The sequence below is a fragment of the Salmo salar genome, chromosome 29, assembly GCF_965601325.2.
Source record: "Salmo salar chromosome 29, fSalSal1, whole genome shotgun sequence".
NCBI classification, from domain to species: Eukaryota; Metazoa; Chordata; class Actinopteri; order Salmoniformes; family Salmonidae; genus Salmo; species Salmo salar.
The window spans coordinates 13,746,648-13,770,389 of NC_138319.1; the positions used below are offsets into that span (position 1 = coordinate 13,746,648).

Sequence of the window (23,742 nt, forward strand, 5' to 3'; positions counted from 1 at the left end):
CTAGTTTCTGGGCAGGAGTAGTAACCAGATTAAATCGGGTACGTTTTTTATCCGGCCGTGAAAATACTGCCCCCTTATCCCAAACAGATTAACGCGTCAAATAGTGTTATATGACCTGTATCTTTTTTGACACGTAAAGACCCAAACGGTGTTCAATGGGCCTCACCCAAATAATGTGGTCTATTTTCACCTCTTAATTTTGCCTACTGTTATAACTTGGTGGTGCACATGTAGCCTATAACCTGTTTTAGAGAAATGTAATCATTGATTATTGTAAGAGCTTTCATTGTCTGTTTATATGCCCCTTTTATTTATCCTATGGTTCTGACTTGTTGTACAGGGAGTACACTGTAAGAACGGCCCATGTTCTGAATTCTGTCGCTGTACATTTCAAAAGTGCTGAACAAATAGTTATATTGACTACGTCCATCATTGCTCGCTCATTAATGTCTTACGGATTACAGATTGCCTCTTATACACTTGTCGCCCCCTTATGCCATAGTTTGTACATCTCAATTGTCAGTAGAAACCACATTTGTTTAAGAAAGTCAGCCATATCAGCTATGTTTTTTTTTAAACAGTAAATGAGGCTGAATTAACTGTTTCGCTGCCAGACAAGGCTCCGCTGAAAGCCAGGTGGTATAGCATTGGTGAGGTGTTGGGACTGCTGTTAGGACTCTGCTGTTGGGACAGCTTTATGTAGACCCTAACAGTTTGTGGGCAACGTTCGTCACCGTTATAGTGCAATTCATGTATTGTTTAGTGTTGTGTAGTGGCTTTTCTGGCATGCATCCCAATTGATTTATTTTTTGCCCCACAAAGATTTACATGCTAAAATCACCACTGCCTAGAAGTGTACATCTAGTTTTCAAAAGTATCTGTCATCAGATTAACACATTTTTGCTGGTAATGTAAAGGATTACATTTACCTTTTTTTGTAATCCTTGTAATCCGTTACTCCCCAACCCTGCCAATCACCATATACCATATTTCCAGTGTCATAGTTGTAACTTCAGCTTCATAGGAGAGACAGACTTCACAGAGAGGTGTACCGTGAAATGAGTGAGCAGGAATACGATTTTAAATTTTTCTGATAGACTGCCCACAAAATGAGGTGGAAACTGAGCTGCACTTCCTAACCTCCTGCCAAATGTATGACCATGTTAGAAACACATATTTCCCTCAGATTACACAGACCCACAAAGGGTCTGAATACTTTCCGAATGCACAGTATACTATACATATTTCTGACCACCTCCAAGACGTATGATACCTAATAATGGTGTAGTTACTGTGGTATTTCACCTAATAGATAAGAGTTTATCAAAATTTTATTTGTTTTACTTTTTCCACATTTTGTTACAATACAGCCTTGTTCTAAAATTGACTAAATATTTTTTTTCCTCATCAATCTACACACAATACCTGATAATGACAAAGTGAAAACAGGTTTTTAGACATTTTACCAAAATATAAATACATTATTTAAATACGTTTCAGACCTTTTGCCTTGAGACTCAAAATTGAGTTCAGGTGCATCCTGCTTCCATTGATCCTCCTTGAGATGTTTCTACAACTTGATTGGGGTTCACCTATGGTAAATTCAATTGATTGGAAAGGCACACACCTGTCTATATAACGTCCCACTGTTGACAGTGCATGTCAGAGCAAAAACCAAGCCATGAGGTCGAAGGAATTGTCCATAGAGCTCCGTGACAGAATTGTCTCGAGGCACATATCTGGGGAAGGGTAGCAAAACATTTCTGCAGCACTGAATGTCCCAAGAACACATTGGCCTCCATCATTCTTAAATGGACAAAGTCTGGAACCACCAAGACTCTTCCTAGAGCTGGCCGCCCGGCCAAACTGAGCAAAGAACCAAGAATCCGATAGTCACTGTGACAGAGCTCCAGAGTTCCTCTGTGGAGATGGGAGAACCATCCAGAACCTTCCAGAACAGAGAGATCCTTGATGGAAACCTGCTCCAGAGCTCTCAGGACCTCAGACTGGGGAGAAGGTTCACCTTCCAACAGGACAATGACCCTAGGCACACAGCCAAGAAAATGCAGGAGTGGCTTCGGGACAAGTCTCGGAATGTCCTTGACTGGCCCAGCCGGATCCCAGACTTGAACCCAATCGAACATCTCTGGAGAGACCTGAAAATAGCTGTGCAGCAACAATCCCCATCTAACCTGACAGAGCTTGAGAGGCTCTGCAGAGAAAGAGAAGAATGGGAGAAACTCCCCAAATACAGATGTGCCAAGCTTGTAGCATCGTACCCAAGAAGACTCGAGGCTGTAATCGCTGCCAAAGGTGCTTCAACAAAGTACTAAGTAAAGGGTCTGAATACTTATGTAAATGTGATATTTGCAAAAAATTCTAAATAATGTTTTTTGCTTTGTCATTATGGGGCATTGTGTGTGGATTGATGAGGGGGGAAACAATTTAATCAATTTAAGAATAAGGCTGTAACATAACAAAATGTGAAAAAATGTCAAAGGTCTGAACACTCTCCGAATGCACAGTTTTTCCCATGGCTCCGCGCACACACACACACATTAGCATACACTCAAACTTGCAATATGCTACTCCTAAGAAACTGGCAGAGATGATTAGCCTAACAAGTAGAGGTGATAGATAATTTCACAATAGAGTAGCCATTGTCTATTTGCTTATGTAGATATAAATGCACAAGTCCTTTCTCTCTGCTGAATTTCAAGCTCAATGAACAGAGAAACTAATTATCAATTAATTGGACAGAGATGCAACTGATCATGTCCATTCTTGGTGATAGTCCCAGATGTCATTAGGCTTTTGATGTTTTCATCTCTCTGATAAAGTCAGTTAAGGCTGAACTCAAATTAACCCACACAGTTCAGTTGGCTTAGCTCAGTAGGTGCTGTATGGCGTCAACAACTAGACACTAGGGTTGAATGGTGGGAACCTGGTTACCGAGATTTACCGGGATTTACATCCTAAAATCATTGCTCCTAAAATCATAACTGCTAGAAATCGGAAAATTAGAATAAATTATTAATATGAACAGCATGGCGTGAAATTGAACTTTTTTCTTGTGACAGGTAGGCCTGCATTTGCTGCAGCATAGCCTATGCTACAGTAATATAAAGACCGAATGCGAGTGTAATTTATTCATCTCCATCTGGCTTTCGGCAGTCACCTTGTTTTTTAATTGTAAAGATTATTATTTTTTAATTGCAGCTGCAGAGTTTTAAAACAGCCTCTCACTTGAATATCATTTATTTTAATCAGTGCCATCTCGAGCACTCTTGTAGTATTTCTCTCCATCAACTCCTTCAAATTTCACCCAAAATAGATAATCCTGTTCTAGATTGATACATAGCCCTATAAATAGATGTCCCAGACTACCTCTTTCAAGTAATAAATTCAATACAGTATTAGCCATATATTTAGCTAATTAATGATGGGTTATGCATAAAACGTTTCTAACTTACAGCCTCTGTCTCTTGCACAATACGCATGCACTTGTACTCTACTGGCCTCTCCTTAAAAATGGTGTCCCATGCAGGAAAAGCTAGACTAGAATAGCTTGCTGGACATCATTTTTTGTTGTTGCCATTTCTTATACAAATAGACACTTCGAAGAAGGATGCAAGCAATTTTTTTGTGAATGTTAAAAATACAGTAGCCAATAGAACTCATAGGTAGTTTGAAACAGTGGAGGCTCCCCAGAGGTGGAAAGGGAGGACCTTATTTGGGTGTATTCTTTTGTTCTTTTACTTTCAGTTACCTAGATGAATGCACCTAGCTAGTTTATCCTACTCAAACACCAGGCTCAAACAACTACTATACACTGTACTGCATGATTGCAGAGCGTTTACTAACAAGTTAGTTCTAGTAGCTAAGAGAAAAGGTCAGAGGAGGAGAGCGTGTAGATAGTTGAAAGAAGGAATTATACAGTACGAGTCAAATGTTTGGACACACCTACTCAATCAAGGGTTTTTGTTAATTTTTTACTATTTTCTACATTGTAGAATAATAGTGAAGACATCAAAACTATGAAATAACACATATGTAATTATGTACTAAACAAAAAAAGTGTTAAACAAATCTAAATATATTTTATATTTGAGATTCTTCAAAGTAGCCACCCTTTGCCTTGATGACAGATTTGCACACTCTTGGCATTCTCTCAACCAGCTTCACTTGGAATGCTTTTCCAACAGTCTTGAAGGAGTTACCACATATGCTGAGCACTTGTTGGCTGCTTTTCCTTCACTCTGCGGTCCAACTCATCCCAAATCATCTCAATTGGGTTGAGGTTGGGTGATTGTGGAGGCCAGGTCATCTGATGCAGCACTCCATCACTCTCAATGGTCAAATAGCCCTTACACAGCCTGGAGGTGTGTTTTGGGTCATTGTCCTGTTGAAAAACAAATGATAGTCCCACTAAGCGCAAACTAGATGGGATGGCGTATCGCTGCAGAATGCTATGGTAGCCATGCTGGTTAACTGTGCTTTGAATTCTAAATAAATCACAGACAGTGTCACCAGCAAAGCACCCCCACACCATCACACCTCCTCCTCTATGCTTCACGGTGGGAACCACACATGTGGAGATCATCCGTTCACCTTCTCTGCGTCTCACAAAGACATGGAGGTTGGAACAAAAAATCTGTAATTTGGACTCATCAGACCAAAGGACAGATTTTCACCGGTCTAATATCCATTGCTTGTGTACTCTTGATCCAAGCAAGTCTCTTCTTATTATTGGTGTCCTTTAGTAGTGATTTCTTTGCAGCAACTAAAGAAACTTTCAAAGTTCTTGAAATTTTCCGCATTGACTGACCTTCATGTCTAAAAGAAATGATGGACTGTCGTTTCTCTCTACTTATTTGAGCTGTTCTTGTCATAATATGGACTTGGTCTTTTACTAAATAGAGATATCTTCTGTATACCACCCCTACCTTGTCACAACACAACTGATTGGCTCAAACGCATTAAGAAGGAAAGAAATTCCAGAAATGTACTTTTAAGAAGGGCACACATGTTAATTGAAATGCATTCCAGGTGACTACCTCATGAAGCTGGTTGGGAGAATGCCAAGTGTGCAACACTGTCATCAAGGCAATGCATGGCTACTTTGAAGAATCTCAAATATAAATATATTTTGATTTGTGTAACACTTCTTTGGTGACTACATGATTCCATATGTGTTATTTCATAGTGTTGATGTCTTCACTATTATTCTACAATGTAGAAAATAGTCAAATAAAGAAAAACCCTGGAACGAGTACCTGTGCCCAAACTTTCGACTGGTACTGTATATACAAAGAGCAAAGTGATCATGCTGTTTTTATATAGAAAGTGAACTGTGTTTGTGTGTGATCAGGGGTGTGTTCATTCTGCTGATTCTGTTGAAAAACGTTTCTTAAATGGAACAAAACAGGGATACACTTACCTGAATTTGTCCAATGGAAAATCTCATTTGCAACTGTTGGACTAATGATACCAGCCTAGATCAGCTAGACGCAGGCAAGAGTATGCAAGGCGGTATTAAATGACTCACTGTCTGTCACCTTGATTACTCAATTCTCTCAAACTGTGTACCTATGTTGTATGATGGGTACATGGAAAATGTGAGTATCATGTAGTAGCCTAAACCTATCGATGTTACATTGAGCTGGGTGAATGGAATATGAATGACAGTCATACAATATGCTGTGATAGAAACAAGGCCATGCTCATAAAGAAAAAAATATAATCCTCCCTCATCTTTAACGGCACCAACCTCCACCGGTTTGAAAGAAGAGCAAACGGGCTATGGCAGTAGGCTATAGCAGTTATTTATTCAGACACATTCAATCTTTGTGAAGAGAAATGAAAGCCTTCTGCATCTATTTATAGTCCTATATTATTCAAGGATGTCATTAGAATGACGACGATAAGGACAACGAATCGTATTTCATTTAACTGTTGAAAGCAAGGAAGGAATGAAGCAACGATAGAGAACGAGGAGGTAGGCTGATAACATTAGGGGATATATTATGAAACTATATATGAGTCGGCCTATTAATTATACAAATAGGCCCTATTTTATTTCAATATTTAAATCCAATTTGCTAGCCTATATTTGTAACTTTGTAGTCTGCATGTGCTGCACCAGAATCGGTTTGTTCTCTCCCTGCTTTATCATGGTTTGAACAATGTGCGTAATTCCAGTCCATACAATACAATACAGTACATTAATACAGTTCACGCTAAAAAATATTAGCCTACTGTAGCTAGTTTCATTTATTTACCCATGAGAGCATATAGCTAGCAACATCTATGGGCTTGTATGTTTTTCTGTAGTATAATGTGCAGTATAGCCTATATCATAAATGTATTGGAGAATGGCACAATAATTTGGGATTTTTGGGGCTTGGGCTCATTAAATGTCTTTAATGTCATACAATAGATTGAATGTGTTACTCTTCAGGTTCAGGTTGCTTCAGGCTTGAATTTTTTTAATCAAATTTCTAATCAAATCCAGACATAGGCCTATTTATATGCTTTATATTGCTTTTGAATGGCACTTCCTGTTCTGGCGGGAAATACCTGATAACCCGGGAGAAAAGTAATTTATTCTCGGGGTGGGATATTTGTAAAATACACGGAAAATATTCAACCATACTAGACACCACATATATAGGCCAAAGCATGCTATAACGTAGGCGTAGGCCTAAATGTACATTGTCTTCTATATATCAATTTCTCATGTGATCCTATTGGATGTTAATGGGATACATGTGACAACATGTAAAAGAAACATGTAATAGCATGAAACTACACATGTGACAACATTTGAAAGTTTTTCAAATGTAAAACTGCTAATTCATTTTCACCTGTGAATGTTTTTCACATGTGAAAATACATTTCCACATGTGAGAGTTAGATTTTCACATGTGAAAGTTTCTAATGTTGGTGTGACATACTATTCTGTTTTTATGTTACTCCTAAACCACTATGATGAATATAATACATTTTCTTTAGTGTATTTTTAACAAAGCTGAGATTTACTTTGAAGTCCAAAGCCAGGTGAAATGTTTTATTGACACAGATATGGTAGCAGGAAGATCAGCATGCCGTGAACCAATAGGTTGTGAGTTCACATCCCAGGTGAGGACATGTTGAATAATAATTACTGTATAAATAAACATAATGTAATCATGCATGTCAAAGTGTGCAAAATATGTAAGTTGAAAGCACTACGACTGCAAGACGTTCCAGGAACATCCTAACAACTCATTTTTCTTTGCAGGGCATCACCTGGGAAACTTCATGTGAAATATATATATACACATGTGAAGTGCCCCAAAACCACATGGTTTCATATGATTTCACATGTGAAAGGTTATGTGATCATGTGAAAATCCACATGAGAAACTTTTTGTGAAAAATCATCATACATGAAGTGTTCCAACACCACATGGTTTCACATGATTTCACATGTGAAAATGCATTTATATGTACAAAACATGGAAATTACACATATGAAGTGTTATAAATCCACATGGCTTCCCAGGATTTCGCATGTGAAAGGTTATGTGATCATGTGAAAATGTATGTGAAACTTCATGTGAAATATCATCACATGTGAAGTGTACCAAAACCACATGGTTTCACATGATTTCACATGTGAAAGGTTATGTGATCACATGTGAACATCCACATGTAAAACTTCATGTGAAATATCATCACGTCATGTGTTCCAAAACCACATGGTTTAACATGATTTCACATGTGAAAGTTTATGTGATCACATGTGAACATCCACATGTAAAACTTCATGTGAAATATCATCACGTCATGTGTTCCAAAACCACATGGTTTAACATGATTTCACATGTGCAAAACGTGGACATTTCACATGTGAAATTATGTGATTTTTCACATGTGAAATCATGTGGACTAAGGCCTACCTTAGTCTTCCAGTAGACTATTCTCTGCTTGGAATCTAATCACGGGTCTATATACAGTTGAAGTCGGAAGTTTACATACACTTATGTTGGAGTCATTAAAACTTGTTTTTCAACCACTCCACAAATGTCTTGTTAACAAACTATAGATTTGGCAAGTCGGTTAGGACATCTACTTTGTGCATGACACAAGTAATTTTTCAACAATTGTTTATAGACAGATTATTTCAATTATCATTCACTGTATCACAATTCCAGTGGGTCAGAAGTTTACACTGTTGACTGTGCCTTTAAACAGCTTGGAAAATTCCAGAAAACTATGTCATGGCTTTAGAAGCTTCTGATAGGCTAATTTACATCATTTGAGTCAATTGGAGGTGTACCTGTGGATGTTTTTCAAGGCCTACCTTCAAACTCAGTGCCTCTTTGCTTGACATCATGGGAAATCAAAAGAAATCAGCCAAGACCTCAGAAAAAAATTGTAGACCTCCACAAGTCTGGTTCATCCTTGGGATCAATTTCCAAACGCCTGAAGGTACCACGTTCATCTGTACAAACAATAGTACGCACGTATAAACACCATGGGACCATGCAGCCGTCATACCGCTCCGAAAGGAGACACGTTCCGTCTCCTAGAGATGAACGTACTTAGGTACGAAAAGTGCAAATCAATCCCAGAACAACAGCAAAGGACCTTGTGAAGATGCTGGAGGAAACAGGTACAAAAGTATCTATATCCACAGTAAAACAAGTCCTATATCGACATACAGTGGAGGAAAAAAGTATTTGATCCCCTGCTGATGTTGTACGTTTGCCCACTTACAAAGAAATGATCAGTCTATAATTTTAATGGTAGGTTTATATGAACAGTGAGAGACAGAATAACAACAAAAAATCAAGACAAACGCATGTCAAAAATGTTATCAATTGATTTGCATTTTAATGAGGGAAATAAGTATTTGACCCCTCTGCAAAACATGACTTAGTACTTGGTGGCAAAACCCTTGTTGGCAGTCACAGAGGTCAGACATTTCTTGTAGTTGGCCACCAGGTTTGCACACATCTCAGGAGGGATTTTGTCCCACTCCTCTTTGCAGATCTTCTCCAAGTCATTAAGGTTTCGAGGCTGACGTTTGGCAACTCAAACCTTCAGCTCCCGCCACAGTCAAATGATGCGGTGAAGTTGTCCTGTCCCCTTTGCAGAAAAACACCCCCAAAGCATAATGTTTCCACCTCCATGTTTGACGGTGGAGATGGTGTTCTTGGGGTCATAGGCAGCATTCCTCCTCCTCCATACACGGCGAGTTGACATGATGCCAAAGAGCTCCATTTTGGTCTCATCTGACCACAACACTTTCACCTGTTGTCCTCCGAATCATTCAGATGTTCATTGGCAAACTTGCGGGCGCTGCAGGATTTCAGACCTTCACGGCGTAGTGTGTTACCAATTGTTTTCTTGGTGACTATGGTCCCAGCTGCCTTGAGATCATTGACAAGATCCTCCCGTGTAGTTCTGGGCTGAACCCTCACCGTTCTCATGATCATTGCAACTCCACGAGGTGAGATCTTGCATGGAGCCCTAGGCCGAGGGATATTAACAGTTCTTTTGTGTTTCTTCCATTTGCGAATAATCGCACCAAATGTTGTCACCTTCTCACCAAGCTGCTTGGCGATGGTCTTGTAGCCCATTCCAGCCTTGTGTAGGTCTACAATCTTGTCACTGACATCCTTGGAGAGCTCTTTGGTCTTGGCCATGGTGGAGAGTTTGGAATCTGATTGATTGATTGCTTCTGTGGACAGGTGTCTTTTATACAGGTAACAAGCTGCGGTTAGGAGCACTCCCTTTAAGAGTGTGCTCCTAATCTCAGCTCGTTACCTGTATAAAAGACACCTGGGAGCCAGAAATCTTTCTGATTGAGAGGGGGTCAAATACTTATTTCCCTCATTAAAATGCAAATAAATTTATATCATTTTTGTTGTTATTCTGTCTCTCACTGTTCAAATAAACCTACCATTAAAATTATAGACTGATCATTTCTTTGTCAGTGGGCAAACATACAAAATCAGCAGGGGATCAAATACTTTTTCCCCCCACTGTAACCTGAAAGGCCGCTTAGCAAGGAAGAAGACACTGCTCCAAAACCGCCATAAAAAAGCCAGACTACGGTTTGCAACTGCACATGAGGACAAAGGTCGTACTTTTTGGAGAAATGTCTGATCTGATGTCTGGTCTGATGAAACAAAAATAGAACTGTTTGGCCATAATGACCATCGTTATATTTGGAGGAAGAAAGGGGAGCCTTGCAAGCCGAAGAACACCATCCCAACCGTGAAGCACGGGGGTGGCAGCATCATGTTGTGGGGGTCTTTGCTGCAGGAGGGACTGGTGCACTTCACAAAATAGATGGCATCATGAGGACGGAAAATTATGTTGATATATTGAAGCAACATCTCAAGACATCAGTCAGGAAGTTAAATCTTGGTTGCAAATGGGTCTTCCAAATGGACAATGACCCCAAGCATACCTCCAAAGTTGTGGCAAAATGGCTTAAGGACAACAAAGTCAAGGTATTGGAGTGGCCATCACAAAGCCCTGACCTCAATCCTATAGAAAATGTGTGGGCAGAACGGAAAAAGCGTGTGCGAGCAAGGAGGCCTACAAACCTGACTCAGTTATACCAGCTCTGTCAGGAGGAATGGGCCAAAATTCACCCAACTTATTGTGGGGAGCTTGTGGAAGGCTCCCCAAAATGTTTGACCCAAGTTAAACAATTTAAAGGCAATGCTACCAAATACTAATTGAGTGTATGTAAACTTCTGACCCACTGGGAATGTGATGAAAGAAATAAAAGCTGAAATAAATCATTCTCTCTACCATTATTCTGACATTTCACATTCTGAAAATAAAGTGGAGATCCTAACTGGCCTAAAACAGGGCATTTTTACTAGGATTACATGTCAGGGATTGTGGAAAAACTGAGTTTAAATGTATTTGGTGTATACAAACTTCCGACTTCAACTGTATCATTTAATCCATTTTGAATTCAGCCTGTAACACAACAAAATGTGGAATAAGTCAAGGCGTATGGATACTTTTTGAAGGCACTGTTTGTGTTTTCGCGCCCATATTAGCAGCAAAGATATCTGATATTTAACTTGGCGCTGCTTCGAAAACATATTCAATACAGCATCCATCAGTCCTATCAAAACTGGAGCGTGCCCTTCTTTCAACATAGCTAGACCGCTACTGCTATCTGGTGGCTGTAGGCACCTACTGCTCTCATATTCAAAGATAGGCCATGTCCATGCACTCCAATAAGGTAAGGTGGCTTTCCAGCTATGAGTTGGCTGAAATATTTGGCCTTGTATCATGGGAAGACGTTGGTCACAAATTCTAATACCATATCAATGACCCAAGCGATTACATAGGCTTATTATGATTGGTTTGAAGTCTGGACCCTGTATCATCATGATGAACTTAGAATACAATCTCCATCACTCATGGTCGGTGGGTGATGTATCGGCTTCTTCAGTTGCTGTGAAGTAGGCTATGCTACAGATGATAATATGAGAGCATTATCACCCATTGCGCGAAGCCTCCAGTAAAAGCTGGTCCGCCCTTCTTCGGAGCTTCAGCCACAGAACATATTTTTGCACTCGAACAGAACGCATGCGCATCGAGCAAAGCAATTTGTCCGTTGCAGACCAGCGCAGACGGATGTGATCGAGGCAAGAATCACCTGTATTCTGGCATTCATGGTGACAGTGAGTACAGTTACATTGGAATTTCCTCTTTGAAATATAACTGAATGCTAAACTGTGAATTAGATTCAACACCAACAATCCACATGGCAAATGAGAATTCAGTCAGCATAATCTACAATAATTATCATTTTTTACACAGGATTGGGGACTAGACAATTATTGCCAGCATAGTTTCTTGACAATCTCGTTCTATCTTTGGGATGTAGCTATCCAATTGAATAGTCATGTATTTATTGCTGTAGTCATAACTTGCACCAGATGCCATGTTGTCCATTTTGAAAGAAAAATACTAAAGAAATATTGTATTAGGCCTATAGTCTGTCAGCATATAGTATTTCGTTAAACATATTCTTAGTCTTTATTATAACCTAGTACATGCTTAAAATGCGGTCTAACCCCCAAGGATCCATCTGTGTTACATCTGAGGATGCTAGGATGGAGGCAGTAACGCCTTGTCTGTATAACTAACACCACGCCTCCGTCTTTCTCATCCAGTGCATTTCTCATCACAGAGCGCGTTACAATAGTTTGATCCTGCAAATGATAGGCTATAATGCTTGGTAATAGGCGTTTTAATAGCTTATATATATTCATGCATTACTGTCAGTGACAGTATTTTGCATAGCCAAATGGTACTACATTTCTCTCTATAATAACTTAAAGCTTTGACAGTGTAAAAGTTCGCGCAGGGATCATTCTGTTCTGTTGAAGTGGTCAGAGTATTCCGCAAGACATGCGCACTCGAAATTATGTGACGACATGCCATGGTGATTCCCTCAGTAATATTTTTCCTCTGAGATGATTATACAGTACCTTGGTTTCATGATGTTGTACCAGTCTTTAAAATGTCGTATTTCCCCCCCCCCCCTCATCAACCTTTTCCCTCTGTCATCCACATGAAGATATGGATTAGGGGTGGATGACTGATACCTTCTATGTCATCATGTCCTGGACCGAATTGATTGTCCAGGTGGTATAGCCTAAAACGAATGCAGTGTGCTGTATTGTTTTGTCGGGGTGTGTGTTCTCCTCTATTGTGGGTGTGTCTGTCCTACATCTTCAGCATGATGTTGTGTCTTGGTCTGCAGCCCATGGGGTCCGAGCGGGTGGAGATGCGCAAGAGACAGATGCAGGTGCACCAGGAAGCTGCTGCCAGTGTTCTCCAAACGCAGCACGGGATGGGGAACACGCCCACCAACGCCTCCAATGCCTGTTGCTTCTGCTGGTGTTGTTGCTGCAGCTGCTCCTGGTAGGTACCACTATACCAAATAGTTTTATAACTAAACCAACATAGACCATAGCCTGTCGTTTCCAATAGGAACAGATGAGTCATAGTGGGAAGCAGGGAGGTGGGGAGAGCCAAGCGCGAGGTTTCCTATTGGCCCGTTCTAGCATATATCTGCATATTTCCGTTAGGGAACGCCTACTTTGCACTCCTTGTAAACAACCAGCTTTTTAAAAACTTTGGCAAAGGCTAAAGTCAACAAAACTTTATAGTTTCTAGTTTTGGGAACATAAAACTGTATTGAGATCAAAAGTTTCATCGATGAGAAAATGGGCAGAATGTAGGCCAAAATCCATATCCTTCTCTCTTCCCCCACTGTGTGGCAAAGCCAAGCTGATGCTTCATATTTATACATCCAGTGAAATATCTGTCTCATTGTTCTGTCTGTGACTATACTGTAAGGGGTTGCTTACCTAACAGCACCCTATTGCATATATAGTGCACTTCTTTTGACCAGGGTGCATAGGGCTCTTGACAAAAGTAGTGTACTACATAGGGAATAGGGCGCCATTTGGGACATAGTGAGGCCTTACTGTAATGAGATTCCATACCATGCTCCTACCAACACTCCAAACTCTTACGCTACATATATACTCTGCACAGGACACAAACAGCAGAGCATGAAAACTGAGCGTCAGCCGGTTACACACACAGTCTCATTGGGGGGGAAAAACACAGGAACATTTATGTTATGGAGTTATTGGCATCTACGTAAGCAAGTTATGCCTCTTCCTGTTGTGTGCAGAATAAGAGCATGCTAATTCAGTCCCCATTGAGTGGGAATAGTCTCTGTCTCCACATCAACCTCAATTCAGTTATGCTAATTGTCGCAGCGCTACAGAGTGTGGCCGAGGAGCACAGATGTGGTGGATTCTCACAGGGCTTTAATTAGACTACAGGTGACTGCCACACCAGGTGTTGCAACACATCTCCAAGGACTGGATGACAGTAGTGTTTACAGAAGCCCCCCCCCCCCCCCCCCCCGCAGAGCTCACGAAGCAGGATGTGCACCTCCCACCACTTTTTTTCACCGCTTGGAACTAACAACATACCTCTCTATCCGCTACCCACCATCCCAATTGACAACAGCTGAAACACACATTGTACATTGATACATTTTCTATTTCTATTGTTTTTCACTGCTTTTCAGTCTGACTGTTAGGGCGGAGGATGAGAGGATTAAAAAAAACACCTATGAGAGGAGAGCAGAGGAAATCGAAAACTGTGATGACAGGTAACTTCTGGAATACTCTGGTCGCCAGTAGCGATCAACATCAAAATCATATAACACTTCACTAGTTCAAGATTTCAGTCAATCAGATGACTATGGTTGTGTGAGCGTATAGGTTGTAAGATTATGCATATCATTGATTAGAATATTGTGATAACTATGGTATAATAATGAGAATCAGCTCTTCAGAAGTATATCCCCTATACAGCTAGCCACATACAATAAGAAAAACAAGAAGAGGGGATATAGTTTGGCCTGTTTAATGTCGACTTGAAATGGGGTCTCTAGACATGGAGATCCTATTAAATGACTTATATGTAATTTAATGTTCTGAGTAATTATATGTTCGGAGTTCCATATGTAATTGTATGGAGCTAGAGCTGAAACATTGACATTTGAACAGTCTCGACGATATCTACTGTATGAAATAAAGAGCATGGTCCCTCTTTTGTAGCCCCAAGCCTATTCTGGAGGATGCGATGACATGGACCATGTCATTTGAGAGGCTGATGAAGAGCTCTGCAGGGCGGGGCTGCTTCCGCCAGTTCCTGAGGACAGAGTTCAGTGAAGAGAACATGATGTTCTGGTTGGCCTGCGAGGAGCTCAAGAAGGAGACCAACAAAACTGTGGTGGAGGAGAAAGTACGACAGATCTACAAGGACTTCATCTCCATCCTCTCCCCTAAAGAGGTGAGCCTACACCGCCCGAGTCATTTATAAGACTGAGGTGGTTGACTCTAATTACACTATACATTCAAGCAATAAGCCTCTAATTTCTTCTCTATAGAGTCATTCTTATTCCCTTTAAATGGTTATTTCCTTCTCCAGGTGAGTTTGGACTCACGTGTTCGAGACGTGATTAACAAGAACATGTTGGAGCCCACGTCGCACACGTTCGAAGACGCCCAGCAGCAGATCTACACGCTGATGCAGAGAGACTCATACCCACGCTACATGAACTCTACAGCGTACGCAGAGCTACTGCAGGACCTGGCCGAACAACCACCTGCCACAGAGCCATAAACTCTCACTCACCATCAATCACTCTGCACTGCTTTTAGAGGACACTTGTCTTATCCAAAGGGGGTTTTAGGTTTAGCTTTCAGTTACAGTTCAACTGTTGATTGATCAACAGGTCAATAAGCTGTATTTACCAAACAGTATTTATTAAGGTGTAAACTACTGTTTATATTACCTTGAATATTGACTTTCCAAAATACTCAGAGCAAGCAAGAACATACGCTAGATTCAGTTCCCGATTTCATATATATATATATTTATATTTTTATATATTCCCTAGCGCTTGGCATTGCACTTTTCTGAGGGAGAAGCATGTTGTATCAGTGAGCACTGCATTCGTGTGTAGGTCTATTGTCAGCCTTAAAGCATACAATTAGGTTTGACTTATTGTTAAGAAGACACGGGGAAGTGCCTTGGCATTCGATCATTCACCTTCAAGATCGTTTGAATAAAATATCACAGAAATGGTACAACAGTTGATCACAATAATAGTAACTTTTTACATACAGTGTTAGCTGATACCTGGAAATAGATCTTGCCTGTGGATTTAAATATTGTGATGCTGATTCAGTCCAAAAAGAAAATCAATAAATACAATGTGACCATTCATATATGGTATTTGTGTATTGAATTGACAGAACATTGCTTTCAATTCTTACAAATCTATTAAAGCAGAATACTTTTATGCCATATTCTTATTTTACTGTTGCATTATATCAGGGTTTTATACATTCATTAAGTTATTTATTACAAATCAACATACTAGGATTCATATTTTCAAACCATACAATCTAAGATACTCCCAACATATGTATTCCCTGGAAAAGATGGCATCCCAATAGCAAACAGCTACTCTACTGGCAACTGACAACATTAACGATTCAAATACTGAGGATTCCACCTGGCTCCAGCAGAAAATACAATTGTTTTAGTTATGATGTCCCTCGCCCCAGCTTGTCTCTAGCCCTAGGGCCTGTCTCTGACTCTGTCTCTGACAGCCAGAGTTAGCAGGTTCTATTGAGTGAGGTCTGTGGTTCAGACAGTCTATGGAGCGTCGCAGGTGTCACCTTCGATGAGCTCTGATGGCGGTGGGCGTGTGGGTCTAACCGTTAGATTGGGGGAAGCTGCTTTTCAATAAACTGCTTGATATCCATCATTTCCTGTAGGACGCAAGAAAGACAAGTATTACTGCACAAAATATAAAGTCATTTCATATCATTTCAATAGTGCATGTCCAAGGTCTTCAAAAAGTGCCAATCTTCATTCTAGTCTCTTCTCACGGCCACTGTGCAAACCATACTAACCTCAGGGCAGGCACTGTGTGGCATTCTGGGATAGGTCTTGAAGATAATGTTGGATGGATTGCAGAGGGTCTTTAGCTTCTCTACAGTGAGACATCCAAACATTACAGGCACCAGAGGGTCCGCCTCACCATGGCACTGCAGGACATGCATCTCATTGTTGGCAGAGTTTCTCGATGCCTGAAAAAAAGACGTCATGGTTATATTTAAAATCAGCTACGATTTGCAATGCCTCTTAAATGATTTGGTCCGTCTTGGACTTTGAACATTGTTGATTTGTGTGATTTGGTAATGTAACAAGCTGATAAGACTTGTTTGCATTCCAAAACAATTGAATGGATCATATGCTAAACCTAAGTGCACCACGGAACACTTCTAATGCAGGATACAGTGTATTACCTGGGGGAAGGAGTTCCGAAGAGGGAGCCAGCAGCTGAGAGCAACCACTCCCCCCAGCTTCTGTTGGGTTGTGAGAGCTGTGTACAGAGACAACGCTCCACCCTATTTATGCCAAAGCACACAAAAACCTGAATACTCACTGTATTACCACGGAATGATGTACATTTTAGTATTGTTTTACAGATTTTTTGTTGTCATACACTAGTCTACCTGAGAAAATCCACCAAGAACAATTCTGTGTGATGGTATTCCATTCTTCACTTCTTGATCTATCAGTGCTTTAACTGAGAGATATTGGAAGCAGTCAATCAAATCAAGCTCAAATAGAATCATGTCAAGCTCAAGTTCATAAAGTGTTTAAACTTCATCATACTGTAATGTCCTAGCACTGCTACATTGAAACCTACTATTCTAACTTACTATTCTCTGAAGCCTGTTTAATACCAGCTTCGTCTTCCTCTGCATCTGTTTGCAATCCGATGATGTCAAACCTAAAACATAGAGGGGACTGATTAACCCAAACAGTACCGTTCTTCGATATTGCCCGCTTTATATAAAATGAATGAGACTTCACTTCTTACCAGGAGGGCATGGACATGCCCATGTTTAATGTAACAGGCTTGATTGGACTGAAAAATCAAAATAACAAAAATATTTCAATGTCAGTAATAAATGTGTACACTAAACCCAATGTCATCAATAATCACTATCATCAACATTATCCAAACACAGGAGCTGTACTTGTCCACAGAGGTACTCACGCGTGAGGACAGATGTATTTTACATGCGGTGTCCGGATCCCAGCAAAGGCCTCTGCCCAGCCATGGCTATGAACAAAAGCAAATGACATTTTATGAGCTATAGACTATAGTGAATGGGAATAATAACGACAGATAACCCTTAAATCAATGCGGAGTGGAAGGAGTAAGATGAGGGATGAAATTAATGAGCTGCACATACCCAGTGTCACCTAGGCCGTGAAGAAATATCACCTGCAATGCAAAACAGATACGTAAATGTACAATGTGGTTAGCTTTATTGACAACACTTCAATGTCTATGGTTTGTAGATCTAGGTCAGGGGTGGCCGACCCTCCACCTGGAGAGCTACTGTGCAGGATTTTGTTACAGCCCTACACTAAAACACTTGATTCTAGCTTCCCACTAGTGGGCCTTTACTGGGAATACAGACGTAAGTGAGACTGTAGTTTTAATGTGAGGGCAAGTTATTGTCCGCAACAATAAACTATGCATTCAAAACACGCTGTCAAAAATAATCTAACTCACCGCTGCAGTGGCTTTCCGAGCGGCAGGTATAATAGCAGGCAAGGGCACTGACATACTATTACCGCACATACAACGTACAGGCAGCTGGTATTCGCCAAGAGAATTTACAATGTATCCTTGGATGGAACGAAAACGTTAAATTTGTATCGCCCTTGTTATTACATACGATAGTTGCGGGAACTGTATGTTTACGTACTCGCGGGCATCAGTTTCACAGAGAGAGAGCGCAGTAAGAATTCATTAACTGGTAAACCCAGTGGATAGGACAATGTACTAATCCATTCAATTCTTCAATTCGTAGAAAATACAGATGGTCTAAAAGTCTGTGAAACAATGGCACTTCCGCTTCCGGCAAATGCCAGATTGTGTGTCACGTGAGCCATATCCATGGTAGCCGATTTTGTCCTTGGGTAACGTTGACATCTGGAGAGGACGATGTCTTTTACGAGAAAACCTGGTGGGAAGGCATTAGATATTTTGCAGAATTTGCCTCGTATTTCATTAGCAAACTTACGACCTGAACCGGGGACCAAGAAGGCTGTAAGTATGCGTTTACCAGACCATCAGTTGCTGAATAGCTAGCAAGCTAACTAGCATGGCTAGTAGTAGCCATCAGCTAACGTTAGCTAGCTACTGTAATTTAGCCAGCCAAAGATGGCTTGCTTGTACAAGTAGTACCTAGCTATAGCTAAATCTCTTGTTTACTCCTAGAATGTAAGCACAACATCTGATTTTAACACAGTTGGTCAGTGATCATCACTGTCTGCTCTATCAAACACAAGTAAATAGCATAGTAGTTATAATTTCTAGTCACACAGTTTTGGTCTCGTCAAGCCGTCTCAAACAGACATTCGTTGCATGAATTCATTATGCCAATGACAAACAATTAGCTATTAATTACTATGGATATATTATTGAACATTAATAGTGAAGAATATGTACAGCTGTTCTAACGCTGGTATTTTTTTATCTTGTCTATTATTTTGCAGGAGAAGAAGCGAGGCAGAGGCCAACATGGAGGAAACAGAAGTGGCCGGGGTCACAAAGGGGAGAGGCAGCGAGGCAACCGACCTCGCCTGGGGTTCGAGGGGGGTCAGACTCCCTTCTATCTAGCCATCCCCAAATACGGCTACAATGAGGGACACAGGTAAATACATTGATGTCCATTGTTGAACACTCCATGTTCTATCATCAAATGATCATACTGTACAGAGTTGGTGGCCTAGAAGCACAAAAGGCCTTGAAACTTTTCATACTGCATCTCTGTACATACATAACTAGAGACAGGAGATTATACTCACAAATTTGTGCTCTTCTTCCCAGTCGGCGGGCTCAGTACCAGCCCCTGACCCTGAACAGGCTGCAGTATCTGATTGACCTGGGCCGGGTTGACCCCACTCAGCCCATTGACCTGACTCAGCTGGTTAATGGCAGGGGAGTGACCATCCAGCCACAGAAGAGGGACTATGGTGTTCAGCTTGTTGGCGAGGTAAGATGGTTGTCTTGGCTACGTTCACGCGTAAACTGCCATAGCTAGCCGATGTCTCCGCTTGATTTGGGGGAGTTAATTGTTACAGAAGCTTCAATTAAACATTGGAGATGAAGCACAATCTCACAAAGGCAGTTGAGTGCTTATGTGTATGTGTAACAGATGTTAATCGTACTCTCCTTGCGTTGTGTTTTGTCCAAATAAATCACCCCAGCCACTGGTCCCAGTTGAGCATTATTTATTATCTGTTGTTAAATAGGAAACGTCATGTTAGTTGTGCAGGGCTTAACGATGTTGATGGCTGTCGATGGTAAAATCCCTTGCATCACATTTTCGTACTGGGGAGACCTGACATTCATGATCTCACCCTATCTGCAAGCCGGGCCAATAACAACACACCATGTCATCGGAATTGAACCAACCAATAAGAATGCTTGAACATTAAATACACCTTTCTTTAGAGGCAAGTGGAAACATAACCCTGTTACACTCTCCCCTGCTGAATTACACTTGCATACTATAAAGAAACAAAACGAGGTATGCAATACCTTGCAATATATATGTCACTAAATATTGCAGTGCAAAGACGATTCTCTAAAGAGAATTAGGGGGATTTAAAGACCCCGTAGGAAAACGTACATGTTCAGTACACTCAGTGACAATAAGAACCTTCATCGTGGACACCCTTCAATACTGTCGCCCTCGTGGAGGTGGGTACTACATACTGGTACGTCTTCTTCTATGACAGCAAACTTTTGGTAACGCGATATAGTACACCCATTTTCAGAGTGAGCTTCTCCCAGGTCTTCAGAATCTGCAGAGCCTTGAGTGGTTCATGGCCACGTTCCCTCCTGGAAGGTCTCCGGCCCCTGTCCACGTAGAAGACAACTCTGGCGAGTGCGTCATCCTGGCCCTGCTTTGATATCAGATCGTCACGGGATAGCACTCTCACATCTGACGTCTCAGACGGCACCACTGACTGAGTGAGCTGAGGCAGTAGCAGCGCACAGTTCTGTAGACCAGCCTCCCCTTGCGACCTCAGGACTGCTGACACCACTTCCTTTGACAGAGAACCAGGAGAAGGATAGGAGGTCGTTTGGCCGTCGGTGACAATTTCCCAGGCATCTGCCTCAATTGACGGTGAGCAGCTGTCGAGGTCGAATGGGTGGTTCGACCAGCGGAACACATCTTGCACCTTCTCAGCATGTGCTCCCGCAGCTTCTTCCAGCAGGGCCTTGGAACCCTTGTGATGCGGTGGAGAGCGCTCGGCTGCACAAATGGCTGTCTACTGAGTGCATCAGCAATGACATTCTTGGGACCGGGGATGTACTTGATGTCAAACTCGAATGGAGCCAGTTTAGCAACCCATCTCTGTTCACAGGCATCCAACTTGGGCTTGGATGTACGTTAATGGGTTGTTGTCTGTCCATACAGTAAAAGGCTTGCCCCTTAGCCAATGACTCAACTTCTCACAGACGGCCCAGTGTAAAGCAAAAAACTCGAACCTATGGGCAGGATACTTTGACTGTGCATAAGTAAGTGATTTGCTAGCGAATGCTACGGGTCTGGCCGCAGACCCATCCTCTGGCACCTGGGAGAGGACAGCACCTAATCCATTACTAGATGTGTCTACAGACAGCAAGAAAGGTCTACTAAAATCAGTGGGCTAGCATGACCTGATCGAGGAGAGCTTGTTTCAACTGACTAAAGGCCTGTTTGCACTCACCAGTCCAGTCTGCTGCTGTGAGTTTCCTATGTATTCCTCGTTTCCTCTTGCCTTTCCCGTGGCGTGGTGCCTTCGTCCCAGTTGCCAGCCCACACAGCAGCTTAGTGATGGTGGAGCACCCCTCAATGAACTGCTGGTAATAGACTATCATTCCGAGAGAGAACCGAATCTTCCCCTGGGAGGGCACGTCCGTGTTATCCTCCATGAGATCCTTCTCTGTCATCCCTGCAATAGCCTTCACTTTTTCTGGGTTTGTGGTCACACCTCCTTCACTGATGATATGCCCCAAGAACCGCACTGACCTCTTCATGAAATGGCATTTCTTTGGTGCTAATTTCAGATCATGGGCTTTGAGACGCTCAAAAACTGACTCCAAGCGTTGCAATCCAAGTTCTTCAGTCGGGGCAAAAACCAGCACGCCTTGCCATCTGAATTGAACCAACCAATAAGAATGCTTGAACATTAAATACACCTTTTAGAGGCAAGTGGAAACATAACCAACCCTGTTACATATGTAATGCAAGGAGTATGGCTATTTCTTGAACGGCATTGTTGGTTAAGGTCTTGTAATTAAGCATTTCACGGTAAGGTCTACACCTGTTGTATTTGGCGCATGTGACAAATAACATTTGATTTGGATCTGTAGTTATTTAGTGCACCTATCTGTTGCCAGTAGGTGGCAGTATTTAGCTAATTAAGATTGTAGCTGTCATTATGATACCCAAAGACTGTTTTCCCGTCCCGCTAGTTTGTTCTGTATTGGAAGTCTATTTTATTTAATGTTGCATCCAATTGTGTGTGTTACTAGGGTGCTGGTATCTTTGCAGCGAAAGTCAACATAGAAGTTCAGATGGCGTCTGAAGAGGCCATTGCTGCCATTGAGAGAAACGGAGGGATGGTCACTACAGGTTTCTATGACCCCAGAAGTCTTGGTGAGTAGTAGTGACACATTAGGCCAAAACTTAATGATCTTGCTATGACGCCACTTAAATTGTATGCATTTTGGAGTGTTTGTAACCCTGTGCTTTCCTCTGTCTGTTAGCGGTCCTCTGTAAGCCTGTCCCATTCTTCATAAGTGGACAGCCCATTCCAAAGAGAATGTTGCCTGGGGAAGACATGGTCCCCTACTACACAGATGCTGCCAACCGGGGTTACCTGGCAGATCCAGAGAAGATTCAAAAAGCACGGATAGCCTTGGCCCAGAAGTATGGCTACGTTTTACCGGACATTTCCAAAGACAAATTGTTCCACATGCTCTCTATGATAAAGGACCCCAGACAGATCTTCTTTGGCCTCTCGCCAGGCTGGGTAGTCAACATGGCCGAGAAGAAGATACTGAAACCGACTGATGATAAACTGCTCCAATATTACAGTTCATAAAGGATTCAAATAAACATGCTCTGTTGATGTACATAAATGTCATGATGGGTGATTTTTTTTTTAAAGGAATGTCTCTGAGCACAACTTGACAATAGATTCAGCTTTTCTTCACACCACTGGTCTACCGCGTGTGCTGTATTAAATGTTCATCGTTTAGTGCCATTGTTCTGTCGTTCATCTTAGGGGTGTTTCACCCAAATTCTGACAATGTATTTCTACGGTGCAGCTCTGTATGTAATGCACCATGCTTTATGATCAATGCTTATAGTGGACGGAGGAGTTCATTTTGATTAGGTTACATACATGGTACGGTCGTGCACTGATCAGGGATATTCTTGGGATAGCGGACACTTGGACTAATGTGTTGACTTTGATTGGTAACCCCACTGCAGTCTCGGATGAAAGTGCTGTAATGATCACTTCCGCTGATGGTGCTTTGGTTCCCCTGGCTGGAAACACCAATGTCCAACATGATGGAAGGAACATAGACCACCAACAGGTGAGGGGGAAATAAGAAAAATAAGATAAACTCAAAGAATGAAAACAGGAAGCAGATGCCTGCTGATGTGTGTTAAATGTAAAATGGGCTGCCTTGGCTGGAGAAGGGGGAGTTTGAAATGAGTCATAGGCAGCTGTATCCTGGCCTGGATGTTCAAACGATTGTAACCCCCCCCCCCCCCCCCCCCCTTGTTTGGAACACAATCTGAGGCACACACACTTGTAGTTCTACCCCTGTTATGATCTAAAGCTGACTGAAATGTAAAGAGTATTTAGAAAATGCCACGATTGTGTATTGATGTAATGCTCCAAAATCACTTCCTGATTGTTATCTAAATGATAACCCTTTCCGGCAATACTAGGATGAGGTATTCCACATCGATAAAAGAATAAATCAAATCAGAAAAGGCCCTTATATTCATA

General features: G+C 41.5%; 3 protein-coding genes across 3 annotated transcripts; 2 read left to right on the forward strand and 1 right to left on the reverse strand.

Annotated features, from left to right (window-relative positions):
* The first annotated feature begins 11,626 nt into the window (after positions 1-11,626).
* LOC106590152 (regulator of G-protein signaling 20) lies at positions 11,627-15,496 on the forward strand. The gene is made up of 5 exons (XM_014180803.3): positions 11,627-11,705; positions 12,794-12,954; positions 14,141-14,224; positions 14,676-14,910; positions 15,049-15,496. The coding sequence occupies exons 1-5, from the start codon at positions 11,697-11,699 to the stop codon at positions 15,241-15,243; spliced, it is 684 nt and encodes a 227-aa protein (XP_014036278.1). The 5' UTR covers positions 11,627-11,696; the 3' UTR covers positions 15,244-15,496.
* Positions 15,497-15,851: 355 nt separating this feature from the next.
* Positions 15,852-18,433, reverse strand: lypa1 (Acyl-protein thioesterase 1). The gene is given in 9 exon segments (NM_001141045.1): positions 15,852-16,400; positions 16,545-16,721; positions 16,941-17,042; positions 17,151-17,224; positions 17,361-17,431; positions 17,522-17,569; positions 17,702-17,767; positions 17,901-17,932; positions 18,227-18,433. Coding segments are annotated over 9 exon segments (690 nt in total). The 5' UTR covers positions 18,296-18,433; the 3' UTR covers positions 15,852-16,349.
* A 138-nt stretch (positions 18,434-18,571) lies between these two features.
* LOC106590151 (large ribosomal subunit protein uL15m) lies at positions 18,572-22,858 on the forward strand. Its single transcript, XM_014180802.3, has 5 exons — positions 18,572-18,766; positions 19,216-19,373; positions 19,550-19,715; positions 22,250-22,373; positions 22,484-22,858. The coding sequence occupies exons 1-5, from the start codon at positions 18,662-18,664 to the stop codon at positions 22,819-22,821; spliced, it is 891 nt and encodes a 296-aa protein (XP_014036277.1). The 5' UTR covers positions 18,572-18,661; the 3' UTR covers positions 22,822-22,858.
* Positions 22,859-23,742: the final 884 nt, after the last annotated feature.